This window comes from Canis lupus, chromosome 16 (assembly GCF_003254725.2).
Source record: "Canis lupus dingo isolate Sandy chromosome 16, ASM325472v2, whole genome shotgun sequence".
Taxonomy (NCBI): Eukaryota; Metazoa; Chordata; class Mammalia; order Carnivora; family Canidae; genus Canis; species Canis lupus.
This window is the reverse complement of record NC_064258.1, coordinates 21,293,474-21,308,553: the sequence shown is the minus strand read 5'-3', so window position 1 is coordinate 21,308,553 and position 15,080 is coordinate 21,293,474. Positions and strand designations below refer to the sequence as shown.

General features: G+C 53.7%; 1 protein-coding gene across 4 annotated transcripts in view; it reads left to right on the top strand.

The window, feature by feature from the left end:
- The window catches only part of PTPRN2 (protein tyrosine phosphatase receptor type N2), a 725,828-nt gene that overhangs the window by 306,576 nt on the left and 404,172 nt on the right, over positions 1-15,080 (top strand). For 3 of the 4 annotated variants that reach the window (XM_049095287.1, XM_025449397.3, XM_035699967.2), the window contains 3 exons: positions 3,932-4,135; positions 5,342-5,382; positions 8,868-9,226. In XM_049095287.1, the coding sequence (XP_048951244.1) occupies positions 3,932-4,135; positions 5,342-5,382; positions 8,868-9,226 (604 nt within the window). The remainder of the gene's footprint in view (positions 1-3,931; positions 4,136-5,341; positions 5,383-8,867; positions 9,227-15,080) is intronic. The other variant, XM_049095286.1, reaches the window with a different exon arrangement.

Here is a 15,080-nt window from a genome sequence, read left to right as displayed (position 1 = left end):
TGAGAGTAAAATTTAAACGTAGATTTAAAGTTTGGAGGTTGTTTGGTTGAATTTCAGGAAAGACATTTGCCTACAGATAGGGTAATAAGTGACAGTTTGAATAACATGTCAATTCAAATACTTGTCTGTTTTAGGAGGAAAGTAAAATGACTTCTTGAGTTGTGCTGTCCTTTGATGTTCTTACATGGTATCTATGGTTGGTCTATCCCATATATTAAGTTTGCTTAATACTCTCCAGTAGACAAGTCTCTCTGGCTTCTAAAACATTTTGATATGTATGTGTGAATCCTATTGTAGCTCTGCAGCAAACTGCCTTTAATTCATTATCCTTTCTCATAGTGATTCTTACTCAAGGTTCTGAACACAATAAGTACCCAGTACCAGTTAGTGAAGTGAAAAGGTGAACGGATGGGTGAATGGGGGAGTGGATGGGTGGATGAGTGGATAGATAAATGGGTGGATGGGTGGATGGGTGGCTGGATGGGTGGGTGGGTGAATGGATGGTTAAATAGACGGACAGGTGTATGGATGGGTGAGTGGATGGGTAGTTGGATGCATGGATGCATGGATGGATAGATGAGTGGGTGGATGGGTGGATGAGTGAATGGATGAGTAGTTGAGTGGATGGGTAGATGGATGGGTGGGTGGATGGATGGGTGGGTGGATGAATGGATGGGTGATGGATGATGGATAGATGGGTGAGTGGGCAGATGGATGGCTGAATGGATGGCTGGATGGATGGCTGGGTGAATGGATGGGTGGATGGGTGGGTAGATGGATGGATGCATGGATGGGTATATGGGTGGGTAGATGGAGCCTGGGGTCTGATTTTAATAACTGAGGTCAACAGTTTTTTAAATGAGGGTTAATACTTAGGAGAGAACCATCTCAGAAAGCATAATCCTAAATTGAATCTTGAAGAAACTGGGAGGCAGTAGTCACCTGGCACAACTAAGCATTCTGATGGACAGGGGGTGTGTTCTCTGCTTTTTGTGTGTGGATTATGCTGAACTGTAGCTAGCACTCACCATGGACATCCAGGCTGTGTATGTGCAGTGGACTGTAAGGGATGAAAACCAGTGGAGGGCTAGGTTATTCCTGACCATCGCCTCATCATCATAATAATAGTTCTGGCTGTTAAGCACTTATGGTATGCCTACCACTGGATAAGTGATTTCTATGCCTGCCTCACTTGTCCCCATCATACATAAGGGGCCTGAGCTCCAGGGAGATCTAGGGGCTAGTCCAGGACCACACAGTGGGAGAACTAGGGGAGAGAGGAATCCAATGGCAGTGCCATCAGCTCTTGGCTTCCTGAAGAATGTTTGGGGTGCAGTGTAGTGCTCTTTCTCCTAAGTGGCCGCAGTGCACGCCCCACCAGAAAGAAATCCACATTTCTTCATGTGAATCCAGCTCACCAGCTCAATGGATGTGATGAGACCAAGGAGAATTTTGAATGTGCCCTGAGAAACCAATGTCTCAGCCACAGCTGTAGCCAATAACAATCCTGACAGAAATCCTGCCACAGAACACCCCACTCCCTCACCACACGCACCCCTGCCCGTTCCTGCAACGCGGGGACACAGGGATATGGAGAACGTGGTGCGTGGTACAGGTGGGCACAGCAGCTGGTGCAGGAAGGAGGCAAGAGGCCTTGCCCACTGAGGCAGACAGGAGGACAGTGCAGGCCGCATCTGCTCCCTGTGTGGATGACATTGGTCATGAGCCCTACTGCTGCGGGCAGGGGCTTCTATTCCACTTTCTCAAGCCAGGTAATTCCAGAAGCTATGGAGGGCAATGTATGTACCCTGGGATGCGCAGATGCCAAGAGCGTTGATGTGTGTACGTGTGATGGACACGTGACACATCCCGGTCACCTCTGAGGGTCCCCGCCCCCGCCCCCTGCTGGCCCCACCCAGTCTGGAAGTCCCCTCCTTCCAAGAGGATCATGTGTGCTCTTCGGTGATGAAATCCCTTCTGGGCTCATCCCTGTTTTTGCATGCATCAGCTGCTCATCGTTGCTGACGCAGATGGATGGCGGGCCATTCATCCTCTCTCCTGTTGGTGGACTCAGGGGCTTTGAGAGGGTTTTCTGTTTGCTTAGCTGTTGTGAAAGAGTCTGCTTGACACGGTCTCCTGGGCATCAGTGGTGGACAATGGATCTTGAACCCATTTCTAGGTGTACGGAGGGCCACGCTCACTAAGTAACTGCGGACAGGACATCCTGGGGGCTGTAAAGCTTCCCCCTCCCGCCACCTGGGGCAAATGAGGCCTCGGCTCCACGTCTTCTCCACAGTTTGTTCTCAGTCTCTTAAAATCGAGTCATATCAGCAGGCATGAAATATGGTTTTAATTAGCCTCTCAGGGATTGCTCATAGTCCTGTGCACTCGCCATGCACTCCCGGGCCACTTGTGTTTTCTTTGCTTATTTTTGGGGTGTTTCCCTCTTTATTATTGATTGTCGTTATGGGAGTCTTTAAATATACATTCTGGACAAGAGTCTTATGCCAGAGATTTTTGTTTCATCACCTTTTAAGAACGTATTTCCTTTTTTTCCGTTGAAATGCCTTTGAATTAGGGAACCTCGTTGGAAGTAGTCTGTGTAGAGTCACCGCTGCACACCGCATGGGAAGTGCAGACCAGCCTTACAGTAGGTGGTTAGGTCCTCCTCCTGGGCCATGAAGTTTACACCAACACGTCCTATAAAGCCCACCTTCAAGAGATTGCCCCTCCTTGTGGGGTCAGCTGCCCTCAGGGGCATTGAGGGAGGGCAGGCTACGGTCCCCGCACCTGCCATCACCATGCAGCTTTTCTGCACCTGCTCCAGGCCTGTTTACAGCGGGCATCACCCTCCTGGTCAGCCCAGCCCCTGTCATGTGGACACGTCTTCCCCTCACCCTTATGCTTGAAGGGCATTTTCACTGGATACCCACTTCTGAATGAAATGTTTTTTTTTTTTTCCTTTAACACTTCAGATACGTCATTTGTGTGTGTATGGTCAACTACGTGGGCAAGATGATGTCAAAGACGCCATCCCCACAGGACGTGTACTGTCTCGGGCTCTCTTTTGCTTTAAGTCAGCCATGGCCTGCACCCTGCCCCTGCCCTGCCCTGCCCTGCGCCCTCCCTCCCGCCCTCCCAGTGCCCTTCCCGCACCCTCCCTGCACCCTCCTCGCCCACCTCCCTGGCGTCCTGGACCCTGGCTGCCACTGGGGGTCTCCTCCACCTGCTGTTCTGACAGTCATCCTGTGCTTCTCCTTCCCCCTCTTCTTTCTGAACTGCATTCAAGCCGCAGCTTCTGAAGTTCATGGTCTTCACCAGTTTCGGGAGTTGCCAGGGTTGGTTGTTCCCCTTCAGTTCTCTGGCCACATTCTCTGTCCCATTTCCTTCTTGCTCCATTTGTCTGTCATGCCTGATATGGTTCTGCAGGCTGCTGATGTTCTGCTCCGTCTTCCTCAATTCTTTTATTCTTTTAATAAAGATTTTATTTATTTATTTGAGAATGAGAGAGAGAGAGAGAGAACAAGCAGGGTGAGGGGCAGAGGGAGAAGCAGGCTTCCCGCTGAGCAGGGACTGGATCCCAGGGCCCCAGGTCATGACCGGAGCCAAGGGCAGACACTTCACTGCGGAGCCCCCCAAGTACTCCCTTTCCACCTGTTCTTAGATAATCAGTCTCTTTTCTACATTCACTAACCATCGCCCTCTGAGGCCCGTCTGTGGCTGGGCCCCTCCAGCAAGTGTTTAAATTGCACATCTGTGCTCATCATGCATAGAACCTCCGCCACTTGCCGGTCGAGCCCTGTGTCCCTGCTGACCTGGCTAGTGCCCCCAACACCCCTGTTTGCATCACTCATTTATCTCCTTGCCTCCTGGTTCCAGTGCTGACTGTTCCTTGCTGGTGTCATCTGTGCTCACCTTTCTGTGTCCCCAGAAGCACTGATCCAGAGTCTCCTGAAGGACCTGGGAAAGCCGCCAGTGCATGCAGAGGGTGTGAGCCCCCCGGACCTTGGCAACATGGCCCACATGATTGCTACCGCCATGCAAGGTGTGGGTACTGACCTAAAGCTTCATGGTGCTGAGAAAGGAGTCCCAGGAAAGCCAGAAGAAGCCATGCAGGGTGGAGACAGTCCACCAGGTGAGCCTCTCAGCCTGGGTTATGGTGGTCGGTGGGGTTGGGGGGTGTGCCATGACGCTGTATTGTGCAGGGCCTGGCTCACCAGGCCGTGAAGCATTCCCTCTGCCGCCAGGGCATGGATCTGTAGCAACGGGGTTTACCTGTTTGAACGTCCTCCTCCAAAAGCTGTCATAACAGGTGCAGCCTGTGAAGCAGTTATGTTGGAAGACAAATCACTTTTGGTGCTGAGGCTCAGAGTCAGGGACACACGGGAGTGATAGAAAGTGTTTCTGTTTGGATTGTGCGAGTGGATAGAGTCGAATATTTGAATAATACGTGAAAAGGCTTCATTCAAATGTGTGCTTGAGGCTCAGCCTCTGAGGCTGCTCCAGGGACAGAGCAGAGCAGAGACTGCCCCTCCACCCCAGTCCCCCATGCCCGCAAGCGCTTGTACAGCTATGGGATCCCTGGAGCTGAGGGCAGAGCAGGGCTGAGCACGGCCTTGTCTCTGCCTCACTGCTTCTTGGAGTCACAGGAACCAAATGAAAGCATCTGTTCAATGCCTGGCACGCAGTAGGTGCACAAACATGTGTGCCAAAGCACAAGTGGAATGGCGCATGGCTGTGTCCTCCATCCCTCCCCCTGGCGACAGGCTGGCCTGGGGCTGGAGGCGGGGCATGGAAGAGGAGCCAGAGCTCCAGCAGGACCTGGTAGTGCTAGTCACTCAACAAACACGGAGGCGGGTGCCTCTGTGCTGGTAGGGGGATCTCACCGGTGCCTGGGCTCTAGGGCTTCACCTACACAAGTTCCGCACCGACGGCACCGCTGATGGAATATTTAGAGAAACAACCGTCATGGCAAAGTAATGGGCTCTGAAGATGTCCTAACCTGCGGGGTCTGGTGTAGATGCCTTGGTCTGCTCTTCTGGAAGTCGTGGTGGCTGCGGGCGCCGTGGGGACCAGCGGAGACCCACCGCTGAGGGTGGCGCACAGCTGTATGCTGCTCACAGTGAATCCACGTGTTGTAGCTGGTGAGGCCCTCGCCATCCATGACATTGATGGAGTGCTGGTTGTGCTGTCAACAGGAAAGTGCTCCTTCCTGGTGGCAACCTGGCTGGCATTGCTCTGCCCACCCTTCTGTCCCGGACCGTTGGGTCCTGCGGTGTGCTGCTCCACCGACGGTGGTGTTCTCCACATGGGTTCTGATACATGCTTGTGTCTTTCACAGGTGACCGAGTGCCCGACGGGGAAGATGCACGTTACAAAGAGGTATGCTGGCACGTGTCTGCATGTTGGGCTCACCCTAGACCTAGAGCTGTCCTGGTGACCTTTCTGTTCACACTTTGGGGACATGTGCATGATTCAAACGTGTGTTAGTTGGTTGGGTTTTTTTCAGAAAACCTTGGAAAAACTCGGACATTTCTAAATTAGGGAAAAAGCATAAAAAGAGCATAAAAAGCTGTGTGCATTTCGATCTACTCATGTCTACTTTCAGATTGTGTAGTAATATTTACCTGTTGTAGAAATATGGAAAATAGGGTTAATACAAATGAAAAAAATAATATTCCTTAGAATTTTCCTCCTTGGGGACATGGGCTGAGACCATTGCATCCCCACTTACATCTTTGAGATCATCCCATGAGCCCTGACACCCGAAGTTCATTTAGGTCAGACCTTCACAGGCCCTAGGTCATGTAGACCCACGGTGTCTCATGTGGTAGCCACCAGCCCCATGTGTCTATTTAAATTTAAATTCATTAAAATTAAGTAAATAAAAATGCAGTTCCTTAGATGCGCTGGCTGCACTCAGGTGTTCTTCATAACGTGTGGGTGGGATGGTCCAGATAGGGGATGTCTCCTACTGGTCAGGAAGGCCATACAGAACTGTGCTCCATCATGGGGGACACCCTCACAGGGCTCTATGGGCGCTTCCCGCTTGGGAACCTTCGCTCCTTGGTAAGGATGCGGAGTAATGACAGTGGTGTGATGTGGTTCCACGAACCCCTCTCTCGTAGTGTGGGAAACATGTCCTGGTGAGCACTTCTCTTTCCAGGTCATCTTAGGGGTTTTTGGTTTAGTGCCTTGAGTACATAGCAAAAGAAGAGCTCTGTGGTCCTCTTTAGCATCTCCCGGAAGTGGGGTGCTGTGTCTCGGTGAGGAGGGGACCTGGCAGTTAGGGGGAGACGTGGGCCACGCTGGCCGAGCAGCAGGAGCCAGGGCTGCGGCCGACACTGATTCCACGAACATCCTGGGGTTCTGAGGCCCCTACCTTCACATCCTGAACGGGTTAGATTTTGATTCATTTTTCTGTTACTTGGGGTACATTTTTAAGCAATTTTTTGGAAAGGGCATCTGAGCATCGTATTTTCTGAGCTCTTGTTTGTTCATTAACATCTGTTGTTTCCTCATCTCATGGAGCACAGTTTGCGTGAAAACACCACTGTCTTTCCTTCCAGAGCCTGAGGACGGGGCTCTGTCCCTCCCTGCTAACTGGCACCATTCAGGATCCAAACTGGAGCAAATGTTTTTATCAAAATACTATTTTCTTTAAATATTTCAAGACACAAAAGGAAGAATGAGGTCCCATTTCCAGTGAGCAGGGAATAATTTATTTCCCTTTCTAGTGCTTCCTTGTTTCCTAAAAACCTGTGATTGGTGAGGGTCCGGGGATCATCCTCTCGTCTCTCCGTGTAGCCTCACTTCAGAGGTGTGGTCTCACAATGGGAAGGAGGCACCTGCCGAACAAGCATGACGCCTCACTCTCGCTAGCCTCCGGAAGTCTCTGTCCTGTGCAGTAGCGGCCCTATGACTGCCTGCTTCCCGGGACGCAGTGCCGGAGGCTCGGCTCATGGGCGCTGTGCCCAGGTAGCACCCTGGTGAGAACTCTGCTCACCATCGGATCCGCCAGCCTCAGCCTCGGTGATGTGGGGCGGACGAGGAGGCCCTGTAAGCTCCGAGGTTGCGGACTAGACATGAGTCCAGGATGAGCCTGTGGCTGAGGTGGGGAGGGAACGTGCACTGAGCACAGAGCCTGGCGCACCGTCTGCTCCAAGCATGCGGGACAACGGTCCCCTTGTGCAGGAAGTGGAGGTGAGGCAGGGAGCTGCTCTGGGGAGGGACTCAGGTCCCCCAGGGGCCGTAAGGATGCACGTGTCGCCGTGACCGTGCCCTTGGGGGACAGGCAAGCCAGCTCCTAGCACAGGGCATTGGGAGGACTTGAGGGCCAACGGCTGGGGTGTCTGTGCAGCCATGGCACCGGGGGGATGTGATCCTGTGTCTCCGGGTGAGGACGGCAGCTCCAGATCCTCAGGGCCTTGGTACTTAGCTTTTGGGTGGTGTGTTCTGTGTGTTTGTTTACAGATTTTATTTATTTATTAAAGAGAGAGAGGGAGGCGGAGAGAGAAGGAGGGGAGAGGGGAAAGAGAGAGAGAGGGAGACAGGGACAGAGGGGGAGAGGGAGAGAGAGAGGGGGAGGGAGAGAAAGGGAGGGGGAGGGAGGTGGGATAGATAGGGAGAGAGGGAGAGGGAGAGAGAGGGAGGGACAGAGGGGGAGAAGGAGGGAAAGAGAGAGGGTGGAGGGAGAGAGAAGGGGGAGGTATAGATAGGGAGGGGGAGAGAGAAGGAGAGGGAGAGGGAGGGAGAGAACGAGAGAGAGAGAGAGAGAGAGAGAGAGAGGATTGAGCGAGGGAAAGAGAGAGAGGGACAGACAGGGAGGGAGAAAGGGGGAGAGAGGGAAAGAGAGAGGGAGAGGGGACAAGAGGGGGAGAGAGAGAAAGGAAGAGAAGACAGAGAGGGAGGGAGGGGGAGAGAGAGGGAGATAGGGAGAGAGGGAGGGACAGAGGAGGAGAGGGAAGGAGGGGGAGGGAGAGAGGGGGGAGGTAGATAGGGAGGGGGAGAGAGAAGGAGAGGGAGAGGGAGGGAGAGAGAGAGGATTGAGTGAGGGGGAAAGAGAGAGGGACAGACAGGGAGAGAGGGAGGGAGAAAGGGGGAGAGAGGGAGAGAGAGAGGGAAAGAGAGGGAGAGAGGGGGGAGAGAGGGAGAGACAGAAAGGGGGGGGAGAGAGAGTGTGTACAAGCAGGGGAAGGGGCAGAAGGGAAGGTAATCACTCGCAGAAGCCCCACAGAGCTGAGCGGAGTCCAATGTGTGGCTGGATCCCAGGACCCTGAGGTCATGACCTGAGCCAAAAGCAAGAGCCAGGCGCCCAAGCCCCTGGGCTCTGTAGCCCCCCGGGTGCCTCCACGTGGGCTGGCTTTGAAAACATAGATGCCAAACACCTGCACTGATTTTATACAATGAGATTCTTTATGAAAGTGTATGTGTATGTGTGCAAGACAGAGACCGAGATGGAACAGAGAGACAGATACAGAGACTGAGACAGAGATATAGAGATGGGACAGAGAGACAGATGGAGAGACAGAGATGGAGAGACAGAGACAGAGATAGAGACACAGAGATGGAGATGGATACAGATGGAGAGACAGAGGAGCAGAGACAGAGATGGAGGGACAGAGACAGAGAGATAGGGACAGAGACAGACACAGACAGACAGAGATGCAGAGACCCACTGGCAGATGCACTGCAGAGTAATGCAGACATGCGAGGCCCTTGTCCTCCCCTCAGCTGAACATGTCCCATCCAGATGTGATTCTGAATGTGGCCATGAGGGTGCCACCCCGCCCCTGCCACCCCGCTGCCCCCCTCCCAGGCTACCCACCAACTCCTGAATGTCACCTCACTGAGCCTCCTTTCTGCAGGTCCATCGTTTGAGCCTTGAACTCGGAGACCAGCTGCTGGATCCTGGATCCCAACTCTTTCTGGCCACCCCCCTCCTCTCAGAGACAAAGAAGTCAGAGACCCCACAGACAGTCCCGACATGGGAGGAGGAGGGCGCAGGGGTGGAGGACGTGAGGAGTCAGACCTACTCCAAGGAGCGGCTGGAGAGCCCACATCCTGCAGAGTCCAGATGGGGCAGCTCCAGCGAGTTCCAGCCCTGGATTCTGGGGCCCCCACAGGATGATGCCCCCCTCGATGCCCAGGGACGGCCTGGTGAAGGCCTACGGCTGGAGGTCAGGCCCTCCCAGGAGGAGCTAGGCTACATCGTGACTGGGAATGAGTAAGTGGAGACTCTGGTTCTTTCCTGGCACCCATGACGGCAGGGGGGCGGGGGGCTCTTCATCTGGAGACACGGGATGCATTCCGGGTGTCATAGGGGCAGGGGCAGCCGGGATCCAGCCCGTCCATCACTAGAGTGCGACCTATGAGCCCAGCTTGAGGGGATTCTCCACAAAACAAAGCCACTCCCAGCCTTGTACCCGCAGCCTGGACTGTGGAGCCCGTGGACGCGGCTGCCCCTGGCGGTGGCTGGGCCTGGGATTGATGCCCGCGTGCTGCCTCCATGCCTCTTGGAACCCCAGCCAGTTTTATCTGTGTCACATGAGAGCTGCCCAGGCGCTGGGACTCACTCTTGGGAGGATCTGCTCGTGGTAATGGGGTTCTCCTCCTCCTCTTGGTTCTGAGCTGCTTGTTTTGAGGGCCCGTCCCCACCCTGCATACCCAGCAGGTGGCGCATGCTCAGCCCCGTTTTTCAGGTCCTCTCCCTAATGACTCCGGCTTCTGACACTCGGTAAAGACAAAACTGTGTTTTCTTCAAGTAACAGAAAACACTGTTTCAAAACGAAAACATATCTGGCTGTACACATGCGAACGTGTGCGTGTGTGTGCATGTGCATGCATGTGTGTGTGCATGTGCATGTGCAGGTATGTGTGTGATGTGTGTGCATGCTCGTGTGTGAGCACACATGTGTTGGGTGCTGTGCATGAGTGCACTGTGTGCTGTGCATGTGTGTGCTGTGCTTGCACACACGTGTGCATGTGTATGTGTGCACGGTTGTGCACATGTGCATGTGCAGGCATGTGTGTGATGTGTGCACATGTGTGGTGGGTGCCGTTTGTGTGTGCAGGTGTGTGTGCATGCACACATGTGTGTGCAGGTGTGCAAGTGTGTGCATGTGCACAGACATAGCTATGTAAGATCCTGCAGTTGCGTGACAGTGTCTGTGGTCCAGCCATGTCCTCCTCAGCAGCTTTGAGTTGCCCATGTCAGTGACTATGCAGAGCATAGGACTCCCACTCACAGTCCCTCGTTTCTCATGTTGGTTCTGCACACCCTTGTTCTGTGCTCACACCTCCTGACCAGTCCCTCCACTGATGTGCAGCACTGGTCACAGTGCAGATGGTAGGTTTCATCATTAGCCAGAACTGAGTTCTGCTCCTGGGCGGGAAGTATCTTATTTTCAGCTCAATCCACAGACCACATATCAAAGCCAGCATAAAACTCAAGACTTCTGAGCTCTGGGTGTGTTTTTACTTGTGTGTTGACAGAAGTCCTCAGAGCTGACACCTCAAGCTTTCACCAAATACCGACTCCGTTTTCCCGAGTACACACCCCCTAGTCTCTGAGCTCTCTGTCTGGGTGGGGAGTCCTGTGCACCCATCTCCGTGGTCACACCCCCATCCCAGGGTGGGAAATCTCAGGGGTGGGTGCGTGTACCTTCCAGGGAAGCATGATGGGAGCTCGGGCATGTCCTGTGGGGGGCACAGCAGAACACCCCTCGGCTCCTCATGAATCCAACTATCCTAACAACAGTTACTTATTCTAAACTGTCAAAAGCCCTTTGTGGACTTTTTCCTCCTTTGGGAACTACTGTACGTGTGTGTGCACAGCCTCCCTGGGAGTCTTCTTGCCCCAGGACACCGGTCCCCATGTTCCAGACTCCCAAGGGCTCATCCGCTGTGCAGGGAGGTTGCTTGCAGGGAGACGCAGCTGCCGCTCCAACATCTGGGGCCCGGGGTCTCTGCGGCCTCATGAGGGCGGCAGACGCCCCACATCAGGGCCAGGAGAGGGGGTCTCATAGTCTGTCAGACTCTTCCAAGTGGCAACCGTATGTTGCCATGGACAACAGCAGATGGTGCCCTTAGAGCAGTCCAAGCCCTGGACCTCAAGGCGACTCTCAGAGGGATAATGACCGAGTTGTGGGAGGTGCCAGCGCTTCTCAAGTGGAGCGACCACCGCATCTGCCTTTCCTCTTGCTCCCTGGCTTCCTGGAGGGAATGAGGCCACCAGTAGGGCAGGTTTGTCTTTGCATTCAGAGTTTATTTTCCTGTCGCGTCCTCCTGGGCCAGAACCTGGGGACTTGGATGCTTACCTGCTACAAGCCTGGGTCAGAGAGAAATCATTATCGCGGCTCATTTCCCTTTACTTTTGCACCCTCAATTGGATGGAAGATATATGGTGCTGATAACATGGCCTCACATCAATAATTCTGTTTGCTCCCTCCCTTCAGTGGAGACAGATTGAGGTTTCCGCTCTGTTATCATATCAGTCGGTGATGTGGGATTCTCTGGGACAAGATTTCCCAGATCTCAGCTTCAGCTTAATGAATCAGCTGTTAATTGACAAGAATTTGATGCCGTTCTTTAAAAAAAAGGACCTCCATACACCTGGTGGTCCTCGTACCCGTGATCTGCATGCTGACCCTGTCCTCCCCGTGGGGGCTCAGACCGGGCAGCAGCTTCCCTTGGACCGGGCAGTGGCTTGGCTCTGCGCTGCTGTCTCTTCCGCCTTCTGACAGAGCGTCGCTTCTCCTGCTGTGCACGATCCTGCCCTCTACCCCCCGGGGGACCCTTCAGACTGGCTGCAGGTCCAAACGGCCGCCCCATCCTCCAAGGCTGATTTTATAGGTGCTCTGAATTCAGAAGAGATGGCACACGGAAGGCGAACTTGAAGCCAAGGGACCCATTTGGGTCCTGGCAAAGGAGAAACCACTTTTTATGCCTGATGAGATGCTCAGGAGCGTGTGGCTCTCCTGGTATTGGGGGTGGATTCGTGTGGATGGACATTTGCGTGCAGAAGACTGGCTTTGGGGAAGCGAGTGCCTGTGGGGTTGGGGGTGGGGACTAGGCGGCTGCCAGGCTGATGTGGGAGACAGTGACTACTGTCCTCAGGGTGGCAGCAGCTCGTGTGGGGACCACGAGAAGCCCTGCACGGATGCACCAGAGGGCCTGCTGCGTGGTCCAGCTTTGGTCCGCAGTTGCCCTTCAGCCCCAGTGGTGGGGATGGCCCGGCTGCTGGTGTGGCAGGGGGGAGTTGGGGGGAGGTGCAGGGCAGTGGCCCCTGGGCAGCTCCCTCACCTATCAGGTGGCGCCCCGAGGGCCTCTGGGAAGAGTGGTTGACACAGAGAGCCTCCTGGCTTCAAGCAGGTCGTGGCCGAGGGTGGCAGCCTGGTGGCAGGGAACAGAGAATGCAGCTGGCCTGGAGATAAAGGAGCTTCAGTCTGGGGAGAAGGTTGCAGGCTGAGTGCCAAGTCCGGCGAGGGTGGTGAAGAGGGTGGCCCTCATGGAGGGGCCCCAGGCACCTGCCAGTTATGAGGAGACCCATTGGTTCCACATGTTCCCTGGGGTTTTCTTTCCACCACATACCCTGATGGAAGCACAGATATCGTGACGAAGTCCTCTGACAGGCTGGCTGCAGGTGCCTAGGCAGCCATCCTGGAGCCACCCACCGTGTCCCTAGGGCCTGGCTTGTCTCCAAGCACGTCATCCAATGGCTCCCCTGGCCTTTCAGGTTCATATTTTTCATGAGGCAGCAGATGGCCATATGTCTCACTCTTTCCGATGCAGGACTTCCAACAGCGCAGGAAGACAACAACCCAGGCCCATCCTTGTCCTATCTGCCCTCCATTTGCTCCCACCCCTCATGCCACTTTCAAACAAACCCCACTTTCTTGGAAGCATCTCGGGAAATAGCTCTGAAATATAAGGAGCCTCCTTTAACCTACCACAATGCCTCAGTAGCGTCAGGTGCAGAGCCCGTGTTTAGCTCCGGTGTCACATCCACATCACAGCTTTGTTCATTGGTTGGCATTTGACACCGGATCCAGATACGTTTCACCCCCTGCCTCAGCTGTCTGCTCTCTGGTGCCCCTGACTCACAGGCCTGCTTTTGCCCCATTGTCGAGGTTCAGGTGACGTGTTGGATTTCGATGTCTGTTATGGGCTGGGATCCTAGAACTGGAGGGAATTTCAAACCAGTCTGACCTCTGACCATGGTGGGAAGCACAGTGAGAAATGCCATGGAAATGCAAATACGATGGGTGTTAAAGACAAGTCCAGGGCCTCTTGGACCAAATGGGTTCCTGATTTGGCTTAGCCATGTCTCGCCAGTCAGGAGATGCCTGAAGAGGTGACACCACACCAGGAAGGGGCTCTTTAATGGTCCCAGACTGTGGACCCCCCTTTCCCACATCTGACACTCTCTGTTATGGCAAAAGGTGAAATGGGGGGGTGGGAGGCTGCACAGAGGAAAAGGAACGATTGGAACTGCCCAGCCCACTCTGACCAAGCCTGGGACCTGGACACTGTCCACTCCGGAGTTGTCCTCTGTGGGTTCTGCAGCTCTGCTTGGGGGCTTAAGATGCAAGAGGGCCTCAAAGGGTTCTGGTGATGCTGGGACTCCATGGGCCATGCTCATATCTGATGGGTCAGCAAGGGGGTCACCACCAATACTTGTCTCTACATCTGTGTCTACACCTACATCTCCAGGGTATATCTGCACTACACCACATCCACATCCACATCCACATCTACATCCACATCCACATCATATATCTGTGTCTGTACTGAACTGTATCTCTGTCAGCATCTGCATGTCTATACCTATATCGGGTATAGACGTGTGTCTACACCGGGTCCGCATGGTCTACCTGGGTCTACATCTGTGTCCATCTACATCACGGATCTCAATCAGCATCTGCATTTCTGTATCTATACTTATGCCCTCATCCAAACATGTGTGTCTCCTAATCACGTGTGTTGGTATCAGTACCCACATCCACACGTGCACCTCCCTCTGTGTCTACACCTGTATCACCCCTGATCTACCCTTAACCTTCACATCTGTGTTATCTTTTTCAGCTGTGTCCGCTCCACCTCTGCCCATATGTCTGCCTCCTCCTCGTGGCAGGCAGTCATGTCTGCCATCTATAGCCGCACGGCCTGGTTTGGTATCGGATTTCTATAATTGCTGGGGAAGTTTTGCTTTTCCTATTCAGGAAAAGCATCCATAGTAGGAATCCCCGGGGACCTTCAGAGCTCAACCACAGCAATTGATTTTTGAAAAGTGTCATCTGCTTTATAAGTTGACCTCCAATTAAATCTGTCTGAGTTAAGCAGTTTAAATATCACTCCTATATAGGAGAGAGGAAAAAGGAGAAACATGAAAAGAGATTCGCTAGGCTGTCAAAATTGAAGTAAACTGCAGATGACGAATGAAGACAGAAGGAAAAGGAAGAATTAGAGAAGGTAGTGTCCTCACGTAGCTCAGTTGTGGAATATTGGCTTCCCTGGGACTTTAATGACTTAAAAAAAATAAAGAAGAACGTCTTTCGGAAGAGCTGGCCATGGGTTATTGAATTCCAGCACAACCTCCCGGATTCTAGTTACGTAAAGGTCCTGTTCAAGCTTTTGATGGACTTGTCTGGTTGTTACTGCAAGCTCTGTAGGGGCGGGGGGCAGGTGGGGGAAGGAAATCATGTCAGGAGGAGCGTGGACACCTGAGGAGCTGAACTACAGCCGTGGGAAGGTGGACGCCATCAGTGCGGGGGAGGCTGGTGAGGCTGCGGGGCCCCAGCAGGGGTTTGGGTCCTGGCCCCCCGCAGATGCAGGACACCGCTGGAGGTCACGCCAGCAAGTGGTGGGGTTGGGGTCCCCTGTCCCAGATGCTTCTGCTGCCGAGTGGAGAAGGGATTATGAGAGGAGGGTGCAGAGGAACGGAGGGACAGCAGGCGTGCTTGGGCCACTCCCCCAGCTCTGTCCCCCCCTCCTCACGCTCTCTGCACCATGAGGCTGATCTGCAAAATGTCACCTGTGCTTACGAACTGGCCCAGATGGCTCACTACGGCTTTCCAGAC